This window comes from Gekko japonicus, unplaced genomic scaffold (genome assembly GCF_001447785.1).
Source record: "Gekko japonicus isolate JY-2015 unplaced genomic scaffold, Gekko_japonicus_V1.1 scaffold7, whole genome shotgun sequence".
In the NCBI taxonomy this organism is placed as follows: domain Eukaryota; kingdom Metazoa; phylum Chordata; class Lepidosauria; order Squamata; family Gekkonidae; genus Gekko; species Gekko japonicus.
The window spans coordinates 7087-28012 of record NW_015159711.1 but is presented as its reverse complement, the minus strand read 5'-3'; the positions used below and the strand labels follow the sequence as shown (position 1 = coordinate 28012).

The following is a 20926-nucleotide window of genomic DNA, read 5'->3' as shown; positions in this document are numbered from 1 at the left end:
AGACCACTGCTAAAGATAAATTGTAAGGCGGTCAGTAGAACCGGGGGGGGGAGAAGGTTAGGTTAGGACCCCTCCCCAAATATGGAAATACTTCAAGGTAGCCACTCTCATCATACTCCCATAGATTCCTCTGAGCCTATATTGTATTGCAAATCTCCCCCATCCATACTCAAATGCTACTTGTCTACCTATACAGACTTATTAAACAGCTGAATCCAGATGCAACTATAACAAATCCAGAAGTTAGCCGGTTGGCCAAATTATGCAGCAAGCCCATTCCAAATGGCCTTTGGTGTAGTGGTTAAGTGTGTGAACTCTAATCTGGGAGAGCCAGGTTTAATTCCCCACTCCTCCACTTGCACCTGCTGGATGACCTTGGGCAAGCCATAGTTCTGATAAGAGCTGTCCTTGAAAGGGCAGTTCTCGCAGAGCTCTCTCAGCCCCACCTATCTCACATGCAATGCTCCCCCTAAGTTGTGGAGTCTTGTGAGCAAAAAACCTACTTTGTGAGCAACTGGCCTTAAGGCTGTGAGTGAGCAATCTGGCTACTGCATAAATTAGTTTGCTCTGGAGCCATCCTTCCTGAGCTAAAACAAAAATGTGTGAGGTGGGGGCTAAAAAACTGAGCTAGTTCACAATAACTCCGCTTAGAAGGAACACTGCTCACAGGGTGTCTGCTGTGGGGAGGGGAAGCGAAAGGAGTTTGTAAGCTGCTCTGAGGCTGAGTGAAGGGCGGGGCATAAATCCAATCTCTTCTCTGCATCTAGGCCCCTGGTCAGACAGAACTCTGGTCTCCTTTGCCTGGAGCCAAGTGTACTGCAGTACCTCTTCAAACTCCACCCCCCCCCCCAATAGTGGTACAAATTAAGCTTGTTCTCAAAAATATACCTAACCCATTGAAGATTTAGGCAACATTGTAGAGGCAGAAATTAGGGAAAGCTTTCTTCCAGGCTAAAGCAGAAGGGAGTACTCTTCAAAGCACCCCACTTCAAGAATGCAGTCCCCCCCCCCCACTTAGAAGTCATGCAAAGACAACCAGGCATTGTTAGACAGAATTTATACATTATATACAAAATGGCACTAACAGGAGCAAAATCAGCAAAAAACAAAACAGCTACTGTGCAAGTAGGACAATCAAAACCAGCTTATTCCTTCTCCCACCACCCCCAGGGCCAAAAGGCACAGGAGGTCCTGAGCACACTTACAGCTATCTCAGAGCAGTTTTGTTTGCTGTACTCTGTAACTAACCCTCCCCTTCAGCTGTGAAGTCTACAGATGACCAAGCTACCTCACTCCAGGGCAATGTGATCAGTTGTACAGATTCCCTAGCTCTGGAGAATTCTTGTTCCAAATACATCAGAAAAGGATTGTTACCAGCTGAATTGCCTGTACTTTGAGAGCTACATCCGGTAGCATTATGTGCAGAGGCTTAGTAAGAATGCAATTACAAAACATGAAGTGTTCACATGCATATGTGTGAGAGATTTTAGGAATACATTAGTGGCATCAACTGATTTATTGCACTATCAAAAGTTTGTCAATTGCTCAGCATGCAAAACAGTTCCTTCCCTATCCCTGGCTGACAACCTTAGCAGTCCTTACAAGCATGTTTCGACACAGGCTGGGCTGAAAGACAGTAACTAGTCCAAGGAAAGACAGAAATTTCACCCAAGTTTTTCCGTATTAGACGTCAACATCTATTCTGCTGCATCATACTGGGCTAACATATGGCTTTTGTAGTAACTAAGTGATTTTTTTTAAAAAAAGACTTCTTTAATGACTGATTTCTTTCTTTTTAAAAGACACTTCTAATAGCAAGGAACAGTGCCATGGGGCTTTGCCATCATCTTCAGCACATGCAAGAACCAGGGTGCAAGATCTATGCTTGGGAAACCAAGACTATGGCACTCTTCTTCCTCATCTGCACCCCAAAGAGTGGCTTCCAGGATCTTCGTGGTTACTGTCTCACCACACTGTAGAAACTCTACTGTAGAATGGATGCTCTTTTGCTACTGCCTTTGTCTGATGGAGGAATTGTGTGCTCTGAATTCCAGCAAGAGGGGGAAAAAAAGATTTTCCACAAGCGATCCCTACTTTGCAAGGCCAGCTTCATCTCTGTCTCTTTTCAGACATTTCGTCCATCTAGTAGCAAAGACCTTGTACATTCAGCACGAACAGTGAACCCACCACCTCAGCGGCAGACTGTCGGAAAGCAGAATTATGCATTTTTTTTAAAAAAAACTTTAATAAGAAGCTCAAGTCTAAAATGTCTCCTACGAACTCAGACTTCTGCAGCCACAGCTGGTAGCTTCACAGGTACAATTAATCCCAATGATTTGTAGAATAAAAGGAGGATGGTCTGGGTTGAGAAGAACGTTACAACCAATTCCTGTAGTGGCCCACGCTAGGGATGCCAGCAACGATCTCGGATTCAATTCCACAGTGGTCCCGGCCTCGGAGGATTTTAAAGTAACCTAAAGAGAGAGAGAAATAAAGAAAACACTGTATGATTTCCCCCCTACATTTGCAAGCTCATGGTCATGCCATCAAGTGCCCAAGTCTCTGCTGCAAACAGCTATTAACACTTCAAGAATCTACTGTCAGCAAAGGCAATACCAGGTGCACCTGTTGAGAAAGAATGTTCCCAAGATGAGGGTCCATATCATCATCCCCTTGCCCTTCTGCTACTTGGGGTGCTCAGAGAAATGCCTCTGATTCTCTTGGTGAGTTGCAGACCCATTGGGAAGGGTGACTATCCTGGAATTAAATCCCATATCTCCACTAAGACTGGCCTCCAAAGCAACTTGTTACAGAATCAGTTTTCCCCTGCTCCCAACAACATGGATAAGAGAGCAAACCAGGAGTTGGTTTTTTAAATCTGTCAAATAATATGTATTGCCAAGAAGTTTGACCAGAAGTCTTATCTGGAAATGGGAAAATGGCAATATCGGAGTCGTGTGAGAAATGTGCTTCAGGAAGGTATTCTGCCATCTTGGCACTACCACAGAAAAGGCCCTGTTCCTAGCAAATACCTGCTTCTGACAGTGGAAGTATTTAGAGCTGGGTCTCAGCAAATATAGGATGCTGACAAGTTACCCCCTTAGCAATCAGAAGTCAGGGTTTTAAAAAAGGTCAGAGCCAGCACTTTGATGTGTACCGAGTAAGTGGAGCTCTTGCATGCACCTGGAGTAAGCAGTAAGTCTAGGTTCTCAGCCCTCCTCCCAGGAAAATGGTGCCGTTCTCACAATATGAGGATGGTCCCACATAAGGAGAGGTAACTTAAATCTGCTCCAAAACTGGTCACCTACCATTGTCACCCCAGTCTGTGTTCCAGGAATTAGCCACCAACCAGTAAGGGGTGCCATTTTCTTCTCCCCAGCCAAGGATTCGGATAGCGTGACCTCCAACTTCCTCTCCAGAGACATGCTGATAGACACCTGCAGAAAAAAAAAAAGTTGCAGCTTCCTCTAATGCTGGATCTAGGGCCCTCTTACTACAGTCACCACTCAAGCCAGCCAAAGGTATGTTTAGGCAAGGTATCTAGAAGGCACAACCTATTTTATCAGGCCCAAGGTTTGATTCTCATGAAGGGAGATTTAAGAATTTTGCTAAAAATACTGCATGTTTTGCAACTGAAGAAACCTCTGCAATGAGAACCACATATTTCTCCCCACAGATGGACTCTGGGTCCAGACAATCTGCTGTTATTGGTAAGCTGAGCAGACTGCATCCTTTTGGTCATGAAGGAAGAGGCAGGGAGCACTTGCACAGAGCGGAATGGAAATTCATTTCCGAGAAACTTGGCCCAAATTCAGAAATATTTAAAAGCCTGGTTTTATAGAACTTTCATATGTTTGCTTTAATGATTCAAGTGTATGGGTTTAACCGAGCACTGTAATGAGACACGTAACACTTTACATAGTAATATGACACTTTACAAAACAAAGCAGTGGTTAATGCTTTTTATGCTAAGAGAATTGGATTAACTCCGTAAAATTCTCAGAGCTGCTGAGTTTCATTAGAGATCTCTGTGTCCCCCCCCCCCCCTTCAGTTACAGAGTGTGAGGCTGTCCATTCTGAAGGTACACTTCCAATTCACCTGCGTATTAAGGAGTTAAATGCAGGCACTTCTTGTACCATTTTACCTTGAAGTCACTTAAAATTTTTAACTGGTTAGGCTTACCTGATTTGTACATGAGGAAGTCAGAGTACACCAAGAAAGCTCCCTCCACTGGCCCATTCTTGTAAATCTCCGCCATTATTTCCTTTTCACTACGAGGGACACCATAGGAGGTAGCCCCTAGAAATGATTGGAGTGAAAAAGTAGGACATAGAAATTTTAAAAACTGCTTTGTTCAGATCTGCTGACCTCCCACCCATAAACTTCCTGCTGCCTCATGGCAGCGCCTGGCTCTGAATTCCAATCTGCTAGGTTTCCTTAGGATGTTTTCTCAAGCTTCTTCCTAACCTACAGGGACTAGAAACATGCTTTTCCCTTTTAGAGACAGCCATATACATGCTGCAAAAACTGCCTTAGTTGGCCAGGTGAACAAGAGCAGCATGGTGGCACCATCCAGTAGTAAAGCTGGAGTTTATTGGAGAAGGTCGATGATACTGATAGGTTCCCTGAAGCTTTTTGTTTTTATTACAGTTTGCGGTCATCGTTAAGCGGCTTCAAAAGTACTTATTTGACTAATTTAGTACAATTTTTATTCTGCCTTTCCTTTAAGGAGCTTGGGGGAGCTTATGTTGGTCTCTGAGAGCTAAGCTGACCACAATGGCTGAGCATCATGGCACTGTGGGGAGGTGAACTTGAGGCTTCCAGATCCCAGTCCAACATTTTAACCGCTGTCAAAGCTGCTCTGTTGCCTGCTTGTAACTCAAAGGCCTATCCTAAACTCGAGTATTTATTTTAGTAGACTTCATTACCGTAGTGCTTGTCACTCTGGTATGCTGGAGAGTAGCCTGCTTCGCATGCCTTCACGCATTTGGGGGTCTCACCACCCTCACCAGTGCAAGGGGGTCGGGATCCGTTGATGTGATGCTCACAGGGTGGGATAGAATAGGGCCTGCAGCCTGTTGGATGGAAATCAAAACAGGGAGTCAAGTACAATTCGGGAATACCCTTTCCATGGAGCACTGAACCCCAATGCTGCACCCAATGAAATCCAAATGCCAAGGGAACAGCAGAACAGAATGAGCAGGGAACAGCAGAACAGAAGGTAGTATTAGAGTCCACAGGAGGGGTGCACTGCTCATTCACATGGGCAAGGATTGATCCTGATTTAAACTAAGAAGGCTGCACTCAAAGTGTAAGAAAAAGGGGCCATAGCTCACTGGTAGAGCATCTGCTTGGCAGGTAGAAGGTCCGAGGTTCAACCTCTGGCATCTCCAGTTAAAAAGATCAAGTAGTAGGTGATGTCTAGAAGACCTCCCCCAGGCTCAGACCCTGGAGAGCCACTGCCAGTTTCAGTGGACTATCCTGATCTTGGTGGATCAGTGGCCTTAGTCAGCCTAAATGCAGCTTCACGTGACATCAAGCCCCACCCTGTAAGTCTCAGGGTCTAAAATGTCTTAAAAACCACCCTGTCCTTTCCCCCTCCATCAAAATGTCTGGAAATTTAACATCTGTCAGGCTTTGTCTGGTTCAGGGTACAAGTTAGAAACCACTGGTCTACAGTATAGACAGGAACGATCGAGGGTTGAGACAGCCTTGGCACTAAATTATCCAAGAGGCAGCCACCCACTTTCTGCTCTTCCTGATTCCCTTTTGCATTCAGTTACATGCTATGAACTGGTCCCTTTTCCATTTGTTCCAATGTCACTGTTGTAGCTTTGGTGAGCTAAAATTGAAACTGGCACCTGATGCAGAGCTGTATTTTGACAGCACTTTGACACCGGCATTTTGGAATTCCATTTCTTGGCCTAAACAAGGCCCCAGGAGGCCAGAAACACTGGAAGAAATAAAGGTAGCCAATAGGTGTGCGCGCACACACACACGAAAACAGTAGTTTTCAGGTTCAAATATATTGAACCCTAAATATCAGTATTTCCCACTATTCCCGAGTCCTAATATTGGTATGGTATTGAGATTCAGATTCAGGAAACATTCAGGAGCAACAAAAATTTTCAGCTCCATTATACCCTATGGGGACCATTATAGTCAATGGTCCCCATTGGCTGGAGAATCAAGCCGGAATTACTGGGGGCTCGGGGGGGGGGGCTGTTTTTTGAGGCAGAGGCACCGAATTTGCAGCATCTCCTCAACACCCACCCACCCCGTTTAAAAAACATTGGACCAGAGGAATTCATGACTGCAGCAGAAGGTCACAGTCAGTGTTCCCTCTAAGCTGTGGAGTCTTGTGAGCTGCTGGTATTAAAGTTGTAAGTAAGCGATTCAGCTACTGCATAAATTATTTTGGTCTGGAGCCATCCTTCCTGAACTAAGACAAAAATGTGTGAGCCAAAGCCTAAAAAACTCTGAGTTAGCTCACACTAACTCAGCTTAGAGGGAACACTGGCCCCAGTGGAAGTTTACTGGTTGCTGGTTCACTTGGTAACAACTGGACTTTGTGCAAGATGAGCAACAAACTGCAAAACAAAACAGTCAACATTCGGGCTGTGGGGTGGGGAATGACAACTTGCTGTGAAGAACAATGCAGGCCCCCCCCCCCTCCGCCATGAGCACTTTGGTGTGTGAAGTGACTCACCAATATGCGAGTCATAAAGCCCACCGGATACCAGGCCTTTTTCTGTCCAGTACTGCCATGCACCCGAAGGATAGCCTCCATTGCATCTGCAAGAAAAGTAATAATTATGCACACCTATTTGGATGCTCCTGTAGAAATATAGGAAGGATAAAGGAGACAAGGTATTTGCAGAAAACTGGGGACAACATCCCTCTGGAGAGCTGCAGAGCCACTGTGGTCATCAAGTGCAAGAACCTTTGGAGGAGCTCATGACTTCCTCTCCTTCCCCCACCTTAAATGGCCAAGGTACTTGAGGCTTTTATGTTCAGGCAGCTCTCAGTCCACCAATCCTTCCCCCAAGCTTTTTAACAAGCAAGTTGACTTGAGCATGCTTTCTTGAACTCCAAAGGCTTCAATCCTGGGAACTTTATTTAAGTAAAGGAACCATAAGTAACTCTGAAGTCTCAGGCTATGGAAATTACTTACCCCATCCCGCATTCAAAACCACAACAAGACAGCAAGTCTTCAGCAGAGATCTCCACGTTCACCTTGGCATTGGTGTGAACACAAACCCGGTCTGAAATGGATTCCACTGCACCAAATGCCTACAGAACGGCAATGCCAAGAGTCAACTAAGACTTTGGTTTTAACCTCCAAGTCCTTACTGTACACCAAGAGCTTAATATTCCATGTATTTTGTTTGCTTTCCATGTGCATGGAAGTGTCTTAGAAGTAAAAGTGTTGGTGTCCTGAAAGACTAAATTTCTAGGCCTGGTAAAAATCTGGAATGAATCCCCCCCAACACACACACCCTGTGGATGTGACTCCATATGATGTCCCTTTGACGTCTTCAACTAACAGTGAAATAACACAACAAATCCTGAAAGGGAGGAAAGGAACCAGACTGCATGCAAGTAGGAACAGATTAAGCTTTCCCTCTCTAAAAATGTTTTCAAAGTTCATATGACAGGAGGGGAGACTATAGTGGTGCTGGGCACTTATGCTCCTTCCTCACAAGCCCCCACTGTACCCTCCCCTTGACACTTCCTACACTGCTATTTATACAGGAAACAGGGCTACTAGAAAAGCTCTAATGTCAGACATACCGTAACCCAAGATGGCTAACTACAAGCTCCTTTCTAATGATCATTTTTCTCTAATGGGGTTTGGAAGTCTGACAGAGACATTAGGATTTGCCTTATCTCTCATAACCTCAGGGAAAAGCTGACTAGGTTTGTGTGTGGCTAGGAAAGGTGCACACACTGACTGACAGCACTGAAACGTGTGTCTTCCAAAGCAGAGGGAAGCTAGGGAGCAGACCTCAGCCTATGGAGTATTATGCTCAAGTAAACTTTAAATAGGTTTACAAAAATCAGAGTGAAACTTATTTCTAAAAATCAAGAGGGAAACTTGTTTCTACTCTTATAGACTGGACAGGTAGGTTCTGGCTAGCTGTCTCTCATTCTCTGAAACATTATCATACAACAACTGTTTTTCTGACTCTCACACCCCTACATTTGTATACAGTTTAATACCACAGTCTCTTTAGCCTGTGCTGGTGTTTAAGTGCCGTCAAGATGCTTCCAACTTCAAGTGACCCTGTGAATTAATGACCTCCAAAACATCCTTTTGTTAACAGGTCTTGCAAGCCGAGGGCCTTTGTGGCTTCCTTGATTGAGTCAATCTCTCTCATGTTGGGTTTCCTCTCTTCCGACTGCCTTCAACTTCTCCTAGCATTATGTCTTGTCTTATGACAATGTGACCAACAATGGTCTCAATTTAGTCATTTTAAGCTTGTGGAGTTTTTTTTATTTCAGGTATACAAATAGACAACGGTTATATTGGGTCAATACAAGTCTGGGGGACGTAGCAAGTGGGTTACCACAGATTCCATAGGCTAACCACCTATGAATTTTTAACCATTCTAAGGCTTTAAGCAATTCCCTGCCTTCTTTACTGTTTTAAGTCTGCCTCGTGATGGGGCACGACATGGATGCCAGTCCTTAAAGTCAATAAAATATCATGCTACCAAAGAGAAGACAGTGGTGGTTTATTAAATGGAGGTTTCCCCCATCAAAACAGAAAAGGCCTTTAAGGTTTCTACTCACTCGTCCACCAACAAATACATTATTCCCATTTGAACCCATGCCCAATGAAGCATCACACCCTGCCAGTCCCAGGTGACTCCTTTAGCTACTGACATTAGCCTTACCCAGCAAGAGCCGCAAGAACCTTGATCTCTGATCTCGTTAATTGTTGGACAGTTTGGCCACTGCTGCCTGGAGTCAAAGCTGTCAGGTAACACCATGTCATCTGCAAACCCTAGCCTGGGCAGTGGGATAGAAGGGAGAGAAATGCAAACGAAGCATGTCAGGTTAAGCCGTCTTGCCACATACTTCAAGTAAACACACTCAACGGAACAATGCTAACCAGCTAGGTCAAAGTTCCATGACATCATCCGGACTATACCACATCCCCAAAGACCAGAAGAAGCCTTCCAATAAGCCAAGCTAATAGTCTGCCCCCCCACCGTGTAATCTACTACCCAGAAGAAGCCCCAAGGTTTACTGCCTACTAAATTTGAGAGATGCAAACTCATCCTAGTTAAAGCACCAAAGACTTTTTAAGAGACACTTTGAGATGTGAGTTGCATTATTTGATGAATCCTGTGGCCTGATGCTCACCTGTAAGCTGATCTGAGAGTTTTAGCTATAAATCAGGTTACAAATTGAGCACATTACGAAGGTTTCATAGTACTATAATCAGGATGTTATTTATTGAAAGTTACAGCTTATCCTATGGCTACTGTCTATGTTAATAACTGAATAGCCTAATCTAGCCCTGAACTCTTTGCTTCCAACATCCCAGCATCCCTCAGGATGCTAATGATTCAGAAGTCCTATTTTAAATCTACTAGTAGTACCAAAAAATCTGTTGCAATTAAGGGTTCTGAGAACTAGTTTTTGTGAATGTGAGAAAGTTGGGACCAGGGTACCATTTACCTAGGTGCCCTTGCCCCCAGAAAGCCCCAATACTGTTGGCAAATTGCCATTCCCCAGCAGAGGCAGCCATATTTGGCCTTTTTTTTTTTGGTAGGGATTGAACACGTGCACTTACATCTTTGATGTCACTACCAGGTGTCAGACACAAGCCCCTCCCTCTTTGGACTGCACTATTCTGCTTTTTGAAAGCAAAACAATCCATTTCCTATTTTACCCCCATTTTCTTGTCCCCTAAAGTTTGCATGCTTGAGAGTGCATATCTCCAGAACCTTAAAAAATTAAATAAGCTATCCAACAGGAAGCAGTGAAGAAACCACTGTACAAAAAGCCTCGAAGTTAATACACACATGACAGGATTAAAAGTAGAAGAAAAAAATACTCCACCTTATTGGAAGTTTGGGGCCATTCAAGAATGTACCACATAACTTTTTCACATAACTCATCTCAACATTGTGAAAGTTATGCCCAGCCTTGAAAAGAAAAAGAGAAGAAATTTAAGGCAGCCCACAGCTTGCAAGGCCAAGAACACAGGCAGTATTCAAAGACACCAGCGCCTGAAAGCAATGAGCCAGAGTAATGAGCCAGGTGGTCCTTTACATAGCTGAATCTGTAGGTCAAGAGTAGAGATCCTCCAGCACACATGACAAACAGCATGCCACTGCATTTTGCCAGGCATGGAGGGCCCATTCTCTGCCAAGGCAAACCTCTGAGGCACTGGTAGGACTTCTGAGGCTCAGACTAGACATTGTCTCTCTCCTGTTCTTTTGTTTGCTGGCACAGAAACAATCTTGCTCAGTAGAGGATAGGTTTCTCTTATTTTGTACTAATCAAAATGGTGGTAGGTAATATTTTCTTGCTAAAACTGTCCACATGCTAGAATGCAGGGTGGGTCAAGAAGCTTGGCGCAGGGAAAGACTATCCCACAGACCAGGTGAGTGAAAGGCATCGCATTCCTATACATTATGTACTTTCCTCTACCGCCTGTTCCAAATGGGCTCAACACTTTATTTCCAGTCATACCTTGGCTTTCTGCACCTACCATGGACAGGATTTCTACATTTCTAATGTAGGGCCCTCTACTGGGGTATTCCAGTGAACAGTTGACACTGACTATACCTCCTACCCGCATGCCATGCCCAACCGAAATGCTACTTACCTGCCATGTAGTGTTGAGTTTATTAACATAGTTCACCAAGTCCTGAGAGAGAGGAGGAAAGTAGGGAACACCGCGGGCATTTGCAAGGGTTGCCAGAAGACATAGAGAGGCTATGGGCAACAACATCTTGGCAAGCAAACTTCTAAGAGGCCACCTGAAAGGACAGAGATTTCCATGACTGTAACAAACTAGACTCTAAAACAGACTAGCCCACCTGTACACCAATTTCTGTCAGTCAGGTATATTCTAAAAGAAGCCTGCAGATCTGCTCTGCCTGATACAGTTCTTGGTTCATCAGAAGTAACCAGGCGAGTGGCTATCTACAAACTTGAGTCACCAGTTTATGGGGGGGGGGGGGGGGAAGAGTACTACATTGAAGCCAGGCAAACAGTAGATCCAGCACCATATCTGCTCACTAGTAGTCAGATAAAAAGACACTTAGGATAATAGTAATAATTGATTTCGAGGTCTGCCTGCTTTGAAATGTCTTCTGCCAGACTGGAATAAAGGACCCGGTTGCCTCACTGTAGCTTTAAATGGCTAGGAGAGGCAACCACAACAACACTACAGCGCTTTCCCACCTTAAAGTCAAGGGCCATAAGTGAGAAGTGGAGCACATGCGTTGCATACAGGATCAGGCCCCAGCACCTGAGGTGAAGCCCTTGTAACAGGGCTGGGGTGAGACCCACTGCCAGTCTCAGTAGACTGCACTATACCAGATGTCCCAAATTCTTACTTGGAAGAACATCCTTTCCTGTGCCCTTTTGGTTTTCTAGTAGCTTCTCAAAGCTCTGGGATGATATTATGGTAGCCTCTCCATTTGTGCTAACTACAAACAGCACATTACGTGATTTGACTACATCATACAGTTTGAACTGAGGCAGGGTTATAAGGTATTTGTGCATAATGTTGGGAAGTAAAGGAGCAGATGAGAATCCCTGAACTATATTAGCTAGATTCTTACTGGGGCCCTCAGAGACAGCCAAGTTGAAAAGGTCAAGAGATACCCACCACCTACAGGAAGATTTGATCTCTAATGTGGGACAAATGTCACACAACTAGAGTCTCACTTTGACTAAACAGGAAAAAAGTACTGCAGTAATATGGTGAGTGCATATTTTCATGTGTGGAAAATGGAAACGCAACTCAACAGTTAACCACACAAGAAAGAGTGAGAGCAGCAGTGCTTCTAGTAGGTCACGAAATCTGAATCAACATTAACAAGCCTCTTAACAAAAAGGTCTCTGATGCAGATGTGTGTTTTTAGTGAGGTTCCTCTGGAAGCCCCCCTCCCCCACCCACTGCAATCAATCCTGTGAATACTTTTTCTCCCAAGACTGACCTTTGCACGTTCGAAGCAGAACATACATGGCACCAACTGGCTGTTCCCCATGTCAACAAGAAACATTCCTCCCCAAACAGTTTTGTAGGACTACAGCCTACCCAAAACAGGAGGAGGGTTGGGTATACACTTTTCAGCAGTGCAGCCATGCTAACCCCCATGGCTAAGGCATTTCCTATCCTTGAGACCTAGTTGTTCTGTGGGGAAGACCAGTATAACAACTAGGTCTCAAGGACGTTAAGCCTATCTCTTGTGTTGTACCACTATCTCTTGTGTTGTACCAAGGAATGATAAGATGGAATGTTGTTCCATACAAAAAAAGTTTCCTGCATATAAAAAACGGGCATCTTTAGCCTGACCTAGGGTCTTTCAACATGGCTTCATTTAACTCCTCTCTTTAACCAGAGTGAATTGCAATCGGTATTAACACACCTTCAGGGTAGTCGTTAATCCTGCTTACTTAGAAGAGCAGTAAGATATGGTCCAGGATTACAAAGCACAGGTAGACTCCTGTAGTCTTGCTTATAGAGCAAGCTTGTTTTCGAAAAATGCTCATTCCTATCTGAAGATAGCACAGTTTGTAGGTCACACTGAGTTCATCAGTTGCCTCAGAATCCAATGAACTTTTTGAACTCATTCAAGAAGTGTTTAAATTGCATGCAGAAAAAATGCTGTTGTTTCTTGGCCAATATTCATGATAAATTCTACATCATCAGGAGCATCATGGAACCCACAATTTCTAGTTTCTAGGGAACAGTTCAGCTGAGATTGGCGGGGGGCGACACAATATCAGAAATGCTCTTTGGCAGACCTAGTGCTTATTTGAACACAGTGGCTCATGACTACAGGGCACAGTACACTGATGATAACCGTTAATGTTTTACAGAAAGAAGCATGTTGAATGTGCCAAACTGCAAAGTTCTTCGGATAGAGAAATCCATATAAATGCAACAATGTTGTTTTATACAGAAGTTAAAACAAAAGTTGCCTGCCAAAATGGAACTACTACTTTTTTTTTTGAGTTTTCAAGCATTTTACTTAGATTTCGTTGTTAACATACAAACTTCATAACATTGTAAATTGAAACAAATAAACAGTGCAGTGAAGGTGAGAGGGTTACATATATAGTCCAGCAAAAAGCCAATAACAGGTGAAGAACGCATTAAAGGTAATATGCGAAGTTGTGTATCTGCCTAAATAATAAAAGGAGCTCTGTTAAACCATTTATGAGTTGCCTGAAAGTACCGTCTACTGGTAGGGATTATAAATTATAGTTAGGATGACATGTTCCCTGTGTGTTAGGGGTCTTTTCTAATCAGAAGTGGAGCCAAGACGTTAAGTTCGGGTTTTGTGGCAAAAGGCCATTTTCTGTCATATATTGAAAGAAGCAAAACCAGGTGTGCATGAATTTGGAATATGTCGTTCCATAATTTGATTGAGATGTGGTCAAAGTGTCATTAATTTTTTCAATAATAAATTGCTCCCACACTTTATTCCTCCACTCTTCTATCGTTAGTGGTTTAGTCGATTTCCAAGTGGCTGCTATGGTGAGTTTTGCTGCTGTGAGTAAGTATGTTGTGAGATGCGTGAGAGGGACTTCTCCTTTTGCTGGGTCTCTGAGATGTAAGAGAACAGCTTCTGGTAAAACGTAACTACTACGAATGATCTTTCGTCATGGGCAGAAGACCCTGAGGCCATGGAGGCAATGCACTAAGCATACCCCTTATGAGACCAGGCCTGAATGCATGATGCCATATTGCAGGGACACAGAAAGAGCACAATCTGGTACAGGTCACAGAAGCCAGCTTCCGTAACATCATTTTTCTTTAAAAGGAAAGTTTCTAGTCCTTAGGGATGCAAATATGCACTGTGAATATACTGTGGAAATCTGAAAAAACTGGATGATGAGGGCTCCCCAGCGTAAGGCACAGTCCTTTGCAGCAGCCATACCAGAAAAACTAGAATGATTCATAGGTGACACATTCTCTCAGTAGCCCAATTTCTGATCAGTGTTAAATTCTGCTCCAAGGTAACAGATTCTCTAACAAAAAAAGAACTTGAATTTGACCAACTTATCCCAACCCAGCCCTGAAGTACTCTGTGAGGACTGGATGCACTGGGGCCAATTAGTCTTTCATTTAACATCTCGTTTGCTCCGCAATCCTTCCAAGACAGCTGTAGTCCCAAACGGATACTTGTGGTTAAGCCACTCTCAGTTTCCCCATTTTACATACACCCTTGACCAGCTGCTATATAACAAAATAACCCAGAAGGCAGAGAAATAAATGGCATTTCATCAGGCTGAGAACTGCCAGACCACGTGGGTAACTAGTTTCACTTCTGATATTCTCAGGAAGATCCCTTCTCGTTTCTACAGCCAACTTCACAGGTTATTCAAGAGCCCATAACCGTATTACAACAAGACGGAACAGAGACCAGAGGCCTCCAAGTTGCTAATCTAGTTTTAAATAGTTACATGCAAAACAGCTCTCTGCTTCAGAGGGTGAGAGACTGTTTTCCTTCTGCACTAAAGCAGCTAGCCCTCTCGCAGCCAGAGTCTGATCTACTAGTCCTCACCTAGCTGTACCCCCCCCCTTCCCAGTCTCCACTGCCTGGCTACCTTCCTACCAATTTTAGGGCTGTAGGAAGTACGCACAACTGGGTCATCCCAAATTGACAGCCACCACCTGCAATATACAGTGGTGCTACCCTTTCTACCACCTCATTCAACTCCATGTGTGAATAAGGCTGCACGGGGTTATGGCTTGGCAGCCAGGCCCAACTGTTACAAGAAGGAGTTTGTGTGTACCACCCTGAGCCCCTTGGAAGGAGGACACAAATGTGAAAAGAATCAGAGAGAGGTTAGGATGTCACTTAAGGACTCCTTCAAACACTTTTACTTTTGTGCCACCCTAAACAGCAATTGTGCACTTTTGAGGGAAATTTCATTTCACATGAACATAACTTTTTTTTAAAAGGTGTCTCATAGGATTCACCAGAAGCCTGTGATTTTCATAGACATTGTGTCAGCGCACGTCTGAAGACATTCTTAATATGCAAATATTGTGTTTGCCATTGTCCAAGAACAAAGCCTATGACTGGAGGTCGTAACTTTGCTGCATAAATGAAGCTTTTCACATTACAGGAAGTTGGGGGGAGGAAGGAAAGATAGACCAATGCCTGAAACACCCAGGATTAACATCACAAGATAATGACCCAAGACCAACATCACAAGCTTCAAAATAAGTTGGACAAGAACAGGCAAACAACCCCCCCCCCCAAAAAAAAAACCAAGACAGCCGACTAGTCTTTCTCCTTCCCCTAGTCTAAACAAGAAGCTGCCAACTCAGGATTTTGCTGGAGATAAAGCCAAGGAGACTTGGTACTGTGTTTGTAGTGAGCTGGTTTTTACTACGATAAAAGTCATCAAGATCAAGAACAAAGCAGATATTATTCACCTGTACCAGGCTGTCAGAACTTGTTTCCTCCCCCCCCCCCAAAATGGCATAAATCCCTCTAGAAACACAAAAGCCTCAGAGTTGGACAGCAGCCACAGCCCAATATCCCTGCCACTCCTCACAGCGATTGCTTCCCTTCTCTTGTTTCAGCCCAGTTTTATTGCACAATCAGAACAAGTTCCTTTTAAAAAAGGTTTGTGCCACCCCCCACCCCCCAATTCTGTATCATTTTGCTGTTCTCAGGTTTCAGCTTCTGATATTCAAAGAACTCTTCCTGCATCAGTGTATCCACTGAGAAACACACCACCAAGTTTGTTTGTAGAACTTGTCCCAGAACCCTTTGCAACACACATGTTCACACTGCCACTAACCTGGCTCCTTGGCCAGGATACTGGGCCTCACCCTAGACATGCCGAGCAAGGAGAACAAATCCAACAACCTCATGGAGGAGACTGGTAGCAAGGGGCAAGCTGTGTTTCAAGGAAGTGTGGCACTACAAGTCTTCTCATGGAGGAAGCACTAGCAAACTCACAAAGATAAGCCCACAGGAGTCCGCTTGCAGGGGGTGATAGTTTTCAAACTGTGCCTTAAGAGAGTTGGACCTCGTGGGCTGAGCCTTGGATCACCATCAAGGCCAGAACTAAGCAATACCAAAGCAAACATCAACTCATTAGCCCTAGCTCAGCTGGCAAATGTGTGTATTATTAGAAGAGAAAAGCCCCTCCTCCTACCACCCAACCTAGATGGAGTCTACTTCCAGCCACTAAGCATGCTGAGCGGCCTTGATTCAGTCACTCAGCCCAACCAACTTCATAGGATTTGTGATAAAATGGTGTCTTTTTGGTGTGGGTGTGTGTGTGGAATTGGATTCCACCTTTAGCGCTTTACAGAAAGATAAAAATATAGGAGCGAACCTCCTGAGCCCCAGAAATTCTCTTAATGCCTGACCCCCACAGACCCCCCAGCAACGCTGAATCCTCAAATCAGTTTCAAATCATTTCTGTCATGGGCCAAGTTCCAGCACTAAGAGGGATTGCCCCATATGGTAAATTGCTTTGGATTCTTAGAGGATGGTGACACACAATGCCACAGGAGCAAGGAATCGGTGTAGAAAGAGGGGACCTGAAAATAAAAAAGTCAGAAACTCCAATGGTCTGTCAACCCTAGGAACCTGGGAGACAGATGGAGAGATTTTCCAGGAACCACATCTTATCTTAACCCTGCCCTTCCTCCAGGGGGCTCAAGACGGCCTAAATCAGGGGTGGCCAAACTACAACTCAGGAGCCGCATGCAGCTCTTTCACACAGTATAATTTTATGTTACTAAAAAGCAAATTTGCATTAAAAATGTGTGTAGTATTTGTTCATGTTTTGCAGCTCTCAAAGATTTGACGTTTATTCTGTGTGGCTGTTACGTTAAGCAAATTTGGCCACCTTTGGCCTAAACAGTCCTCTCAGCCTCCAGATGTTTTTATTCATAGTTGTACATCCCCCAAAACCCTGTGGTAGCAGGGATGGGCAATTCAGAAATCTAATAAATAATAATAATTTTGTCTTCACATTTATTTATCTTTTAACTTTATATCTTGCCTTTCTCCCCAATGGGGACCCAAAGCAGCTTATACTATTCTTGCCTCCATTTTATCCTCACAACAACCCCATGAGGTAGGTTAGGCTGAGAGAGTATGACTGGCCCAAGGTCACCCAGTGAGTTTCCATGGCTCAAATGGGGATTCAAACCTGCATCCTCCAAATACCAGTTCAACATTCTTATCCACTGGCTCTCTTTGAGGTACAAGAGGCTGAGATAATAGAACTGTGAAGGCCATGACCCAGTTGCAGTGGTGCTAGCACCTGATGGCTCATGAGTGGAGACTGTCTGGCACCAGCGCTCTTATTCAGCCAAGTGGGCAACAGAAGAAGAGATTGGATTTATACCCCGCCCTTCACTTGGAGTCTTAGAGCGGCTTACAATCTCCTTTCCCTTCCCCTCCCCACAACAGACACCCTGTGAGGTAGGTGGGGCTGACAGAGCTCTTTCCAGAACTGCTCTTTCAAGAGCAGCTCTGACAGAACCATGGCTTGCCCAAGGTTATCCAGCAGCTGCAAGTGGAGGAGTGGGGAATCAAACCTGGTTCTCCCAGATTAGAGTCCACGCACTTAACCACTACACCAAACAGCATCCCCCCTCTGCCACCCTGAATGGTCCTCCCTGGGGCAGGCCTTAGAAACCTCGGCAACACTAGAAGAAGCTCAAAAGTAAGGCCGCTAAAGGGTGAATGGGGGAACTTAGTCAGAAGCCCAGAACTGAGGAGAAAGGCAAAGGAACATGGGGAAAGCCCTCATACAGAGCCAAAGGAAAGAAGAATCTGGAGAAGTATGGAGCAAAACTTTCCACACATCACAATTTCAACCAGCCTTTGAATACAATTCTGCTGTTCTCCCAGTCCACAATACAGGGCCTGTTTATAGATTTTTCAAGCTGTCCTTTGAGTTTCTTGCTTTACCCTTCTACCTCTATTAGGCTGAAACTCAGCTGCTGAAGGCCAATGATTAAAAAAAAAAGAGCCTCTATTAAATTATAGCATACACATCTCCAACAGGTTCATATCTGCAGGAAGCAAGTTAGGATTGGCTTTTAGTTTGATGTTTAGCATAGGCAATATGGTCTGACTCATCAATGTTTTGTGCAGGGTCCTTTGTCCTCCTCCCTCTATCTTCCTGGAAACTGCACTGAGACTTGTTTGCTTGGCAGAGCATCAAGTCCACCACACAGCAAAATGAAGCCACACCCAAACCCCCAAGTTTGTTAGTTACCATCAGATCCGCACAAAGTATTTGCATGCAAAACAAAAGCCTTGTGGCAACATAAAGATTGGTGAAAGTATTTCCTGTATACACGGTCAGGAATTAGAGGACACTTCCCCAGATACATAAAACATGTCCTTAAGGAGGCACAGGCCTGAGCACACACACACACACACACACAGCATAGGAAGAGGCACACAGATCAGAATGCCTACTAAATGTAGATTTCCCCCATCACACTTCATAAACTAACCCACGTAAACCCACCACATGGGTACAACATAATTAGTGTTGAGGGGGAATACCTCAGTCTACCTTAACAGAACTGCCCCCCCAATACCTCCCTCAAGCCGTTTTCTCAGGACTCTGCCTTGTCAACACTTTACCACCCCAATCCCACTTTACGGTTTTAGAAACTGCAATATGTTGCCTTCATACAATTATTTTGCCGAGGCCCTTGAGAATAAACATGACTGGCTGGGAACTGCCCTTTAATCAATCTTACCCCCTATTAACTCTGCACAGACCTGCGTGCTTAAACTGGCCGATCTAGTCTCACCCCCGGTCAACCTCCCCACCCCGAACGCCACTCCCTTTCTCTTTTCCCGTACATTCCATGGCCTCTCTGTGCCCCTTGCTACCAGCAGGAGTAGCGTTACAGTTCCATAGAAAAGAAGCTTTCCTTACCTAAAACGAGAGCGTCTTCGCTCTCCCGCTTCGGCTACCAGAGCTCTGCCTGGGCCACCACGCCTTTCCGGAGAGCTTTATCTACTGCAGCCAACGTTGGTTTCCTCCCAGTTCGGCGGCTCTGCAGATCCTCCCCCCCCCCTGCTGACTCACCCCACGTGGTCGCTCCTCTCCTTTTTTCACCCCCCCCCCACAGCACAGCCTGACTCTCGTCACCTGACTCCGTTCCCCCACCGCCCCTCCTATTCCACCTCCCACCCACTCGATTGTATCATGTGATTGAATTTCATTACTGTTTGCCTTTGCAGGCGCAAAAGGCGCACGGTGATGTCCGCCCCAGTCATTTCATAGTTTGGAAGAAAAGCACGCATAGAAGTGTGCTGGTGTGTTGTGTGCCCCTAGCCGCTGTGTGCTTAGGCGGAGTTGTACTGCTGGTTTTGATCTGTAAAAGGTTGCTGCCGCTCTGGCAGTTTCTTCCCAGCGTTTCCCCCATCATCTGGTCCTTTTAACTGGAGATGCCGGGGATTGAACCTAGGACCAGATGCTTTACTCCTGAGCTGCAGGCCTAGGGTTGCCAGGACCCCCCTCCCCACCGCGGCAGGGGATGGGGTGGTAAGACTTGCCAGATCCAGGTTGGGAAACTCCTGGAGATCTGGGGATGAAGCCTGGGTAGGACAGGGACCTCAGTGGGGTACAATGCTGTAGAGTCCACCCTCCAAAGCATGCATTTTCTTTATGGGAATTGATGATTCCTGTAGTCTGGAGATAAGCTGTAATTCCTGGGGATCCCCAGGTCCCACCTGGAGGCTAGCATCCCTTCTAGCTGGTTCCTTACATAAGGGTGTGCAGTGCAGACTGCTGTTATTTCGCAATCAAAAACGCTCAGGAAATTTATCTGAGGACCTACCGTTTATCTGGCTTGAGCCTCGACAACAGAGCCTCAGCTTTATATGAAGAAGGTCCTGTTGTTACACTCCATCCATCTCCTCTCGAACATAGAGGTAACTAACATCATCCTTTTCTTTAAGGTGGGGTGCAATTCTAAACAGAGTGACACCGTGGCCTTAGAAAGGTGCAGCTCAGTTTAGGATTGCACTGCAAAATCACTTATGAGAACCCAGTCTGGAACGTTTTTCTTTCAGGCAGGACCATGTGTTTCAATGGGCTCTGTGTAGTAACTAAATGAACTGAATTCTAATGCATGCTTACTGTGAATTTAACACCATTGAGTTCAGGGATTATTCACAGTTGAATGTGCATAGGAATACAGCCCAATCCAATGCAAATTTACATGGGAGTAAATCCTATTGAGTTTGACTGATACTATTTACAGTGCAGTCTTAAACACACATCTTTTAAAGCCTATTGACTTCTAAAGGCTGTAATTCTTTTTAGGATTGCCCTGTTAGCATTTTTATCACTGCAGTCTCAAGTCTTGCTTCTTGCCTAGAACAGATGACAACTGGTTGTGCAAGTTTGTGTTTCCTGATGACCTAGCAGAGCTCCTCTGTGATTTAGAACACGGATGAGGAAGTGATGATCTCAGCAAGATTCTGATTCAGCAAGATCCTTACCCAGACACTTTGTTTGTAGAAGGAGGCGAATTGCGCTGGATGGATGTTGGGCCTGGCAAAGCAGAGGCTCAAGGAGGGTTAGAATACCAGGACTGAAATCTGAAAGTGCATGGCTGACCCTGTGTATGTTATGCAGTGCTCCTTTTAGTACAAACTTATTTGCAGGTTCTGTGTTTAAATGACTGCTGGTTGCAAGGGCAGCTGAAAAAGG

The 20926-nt window shown here is 44.8% G+C and overlaps 1 protein-coding gene across 1 annotated transcript; it reads right to left on the bottom strand.

Moving 5' to 3' along the window:
* Nucleotides 1–1040: 1040 nt before the first annotated feature.
* On the bottom strand, nucleotides 1041–19275 carry CTSB (cathepsin B). Its single transcript, XM_015414431.1, has 10 exons — nucleotides 19142–19275; nucleotides 10848–11001; nucleotides 10076–10161; nucleotides 8902–9016; nucleotides 7176–7294; nucleotides 6711–6796; nucleotides 4930–5076; nucleotides 4184–4300; nucleotides 3309–3437; nucleotides 1041–2474 (listed from the first exon to the last, which is right to left on the bottom strand). The coding sequence occupies exons 2-10, from the start codon at nucleotides 10971–10973 to the stop codon at nucleotides 2377–2379; spliced, it is 1023 nt and encodes a 340-aa protein (XP_015269917.1). The 5' UTR covers nucleotides 10974–11001; nucleotides 19142–19275; the 3' UTR covers nucleotides 1041–2376.
* Between the last annotated feature and the right edge of the window lie 1651 nt (nucleotides 19276–20926).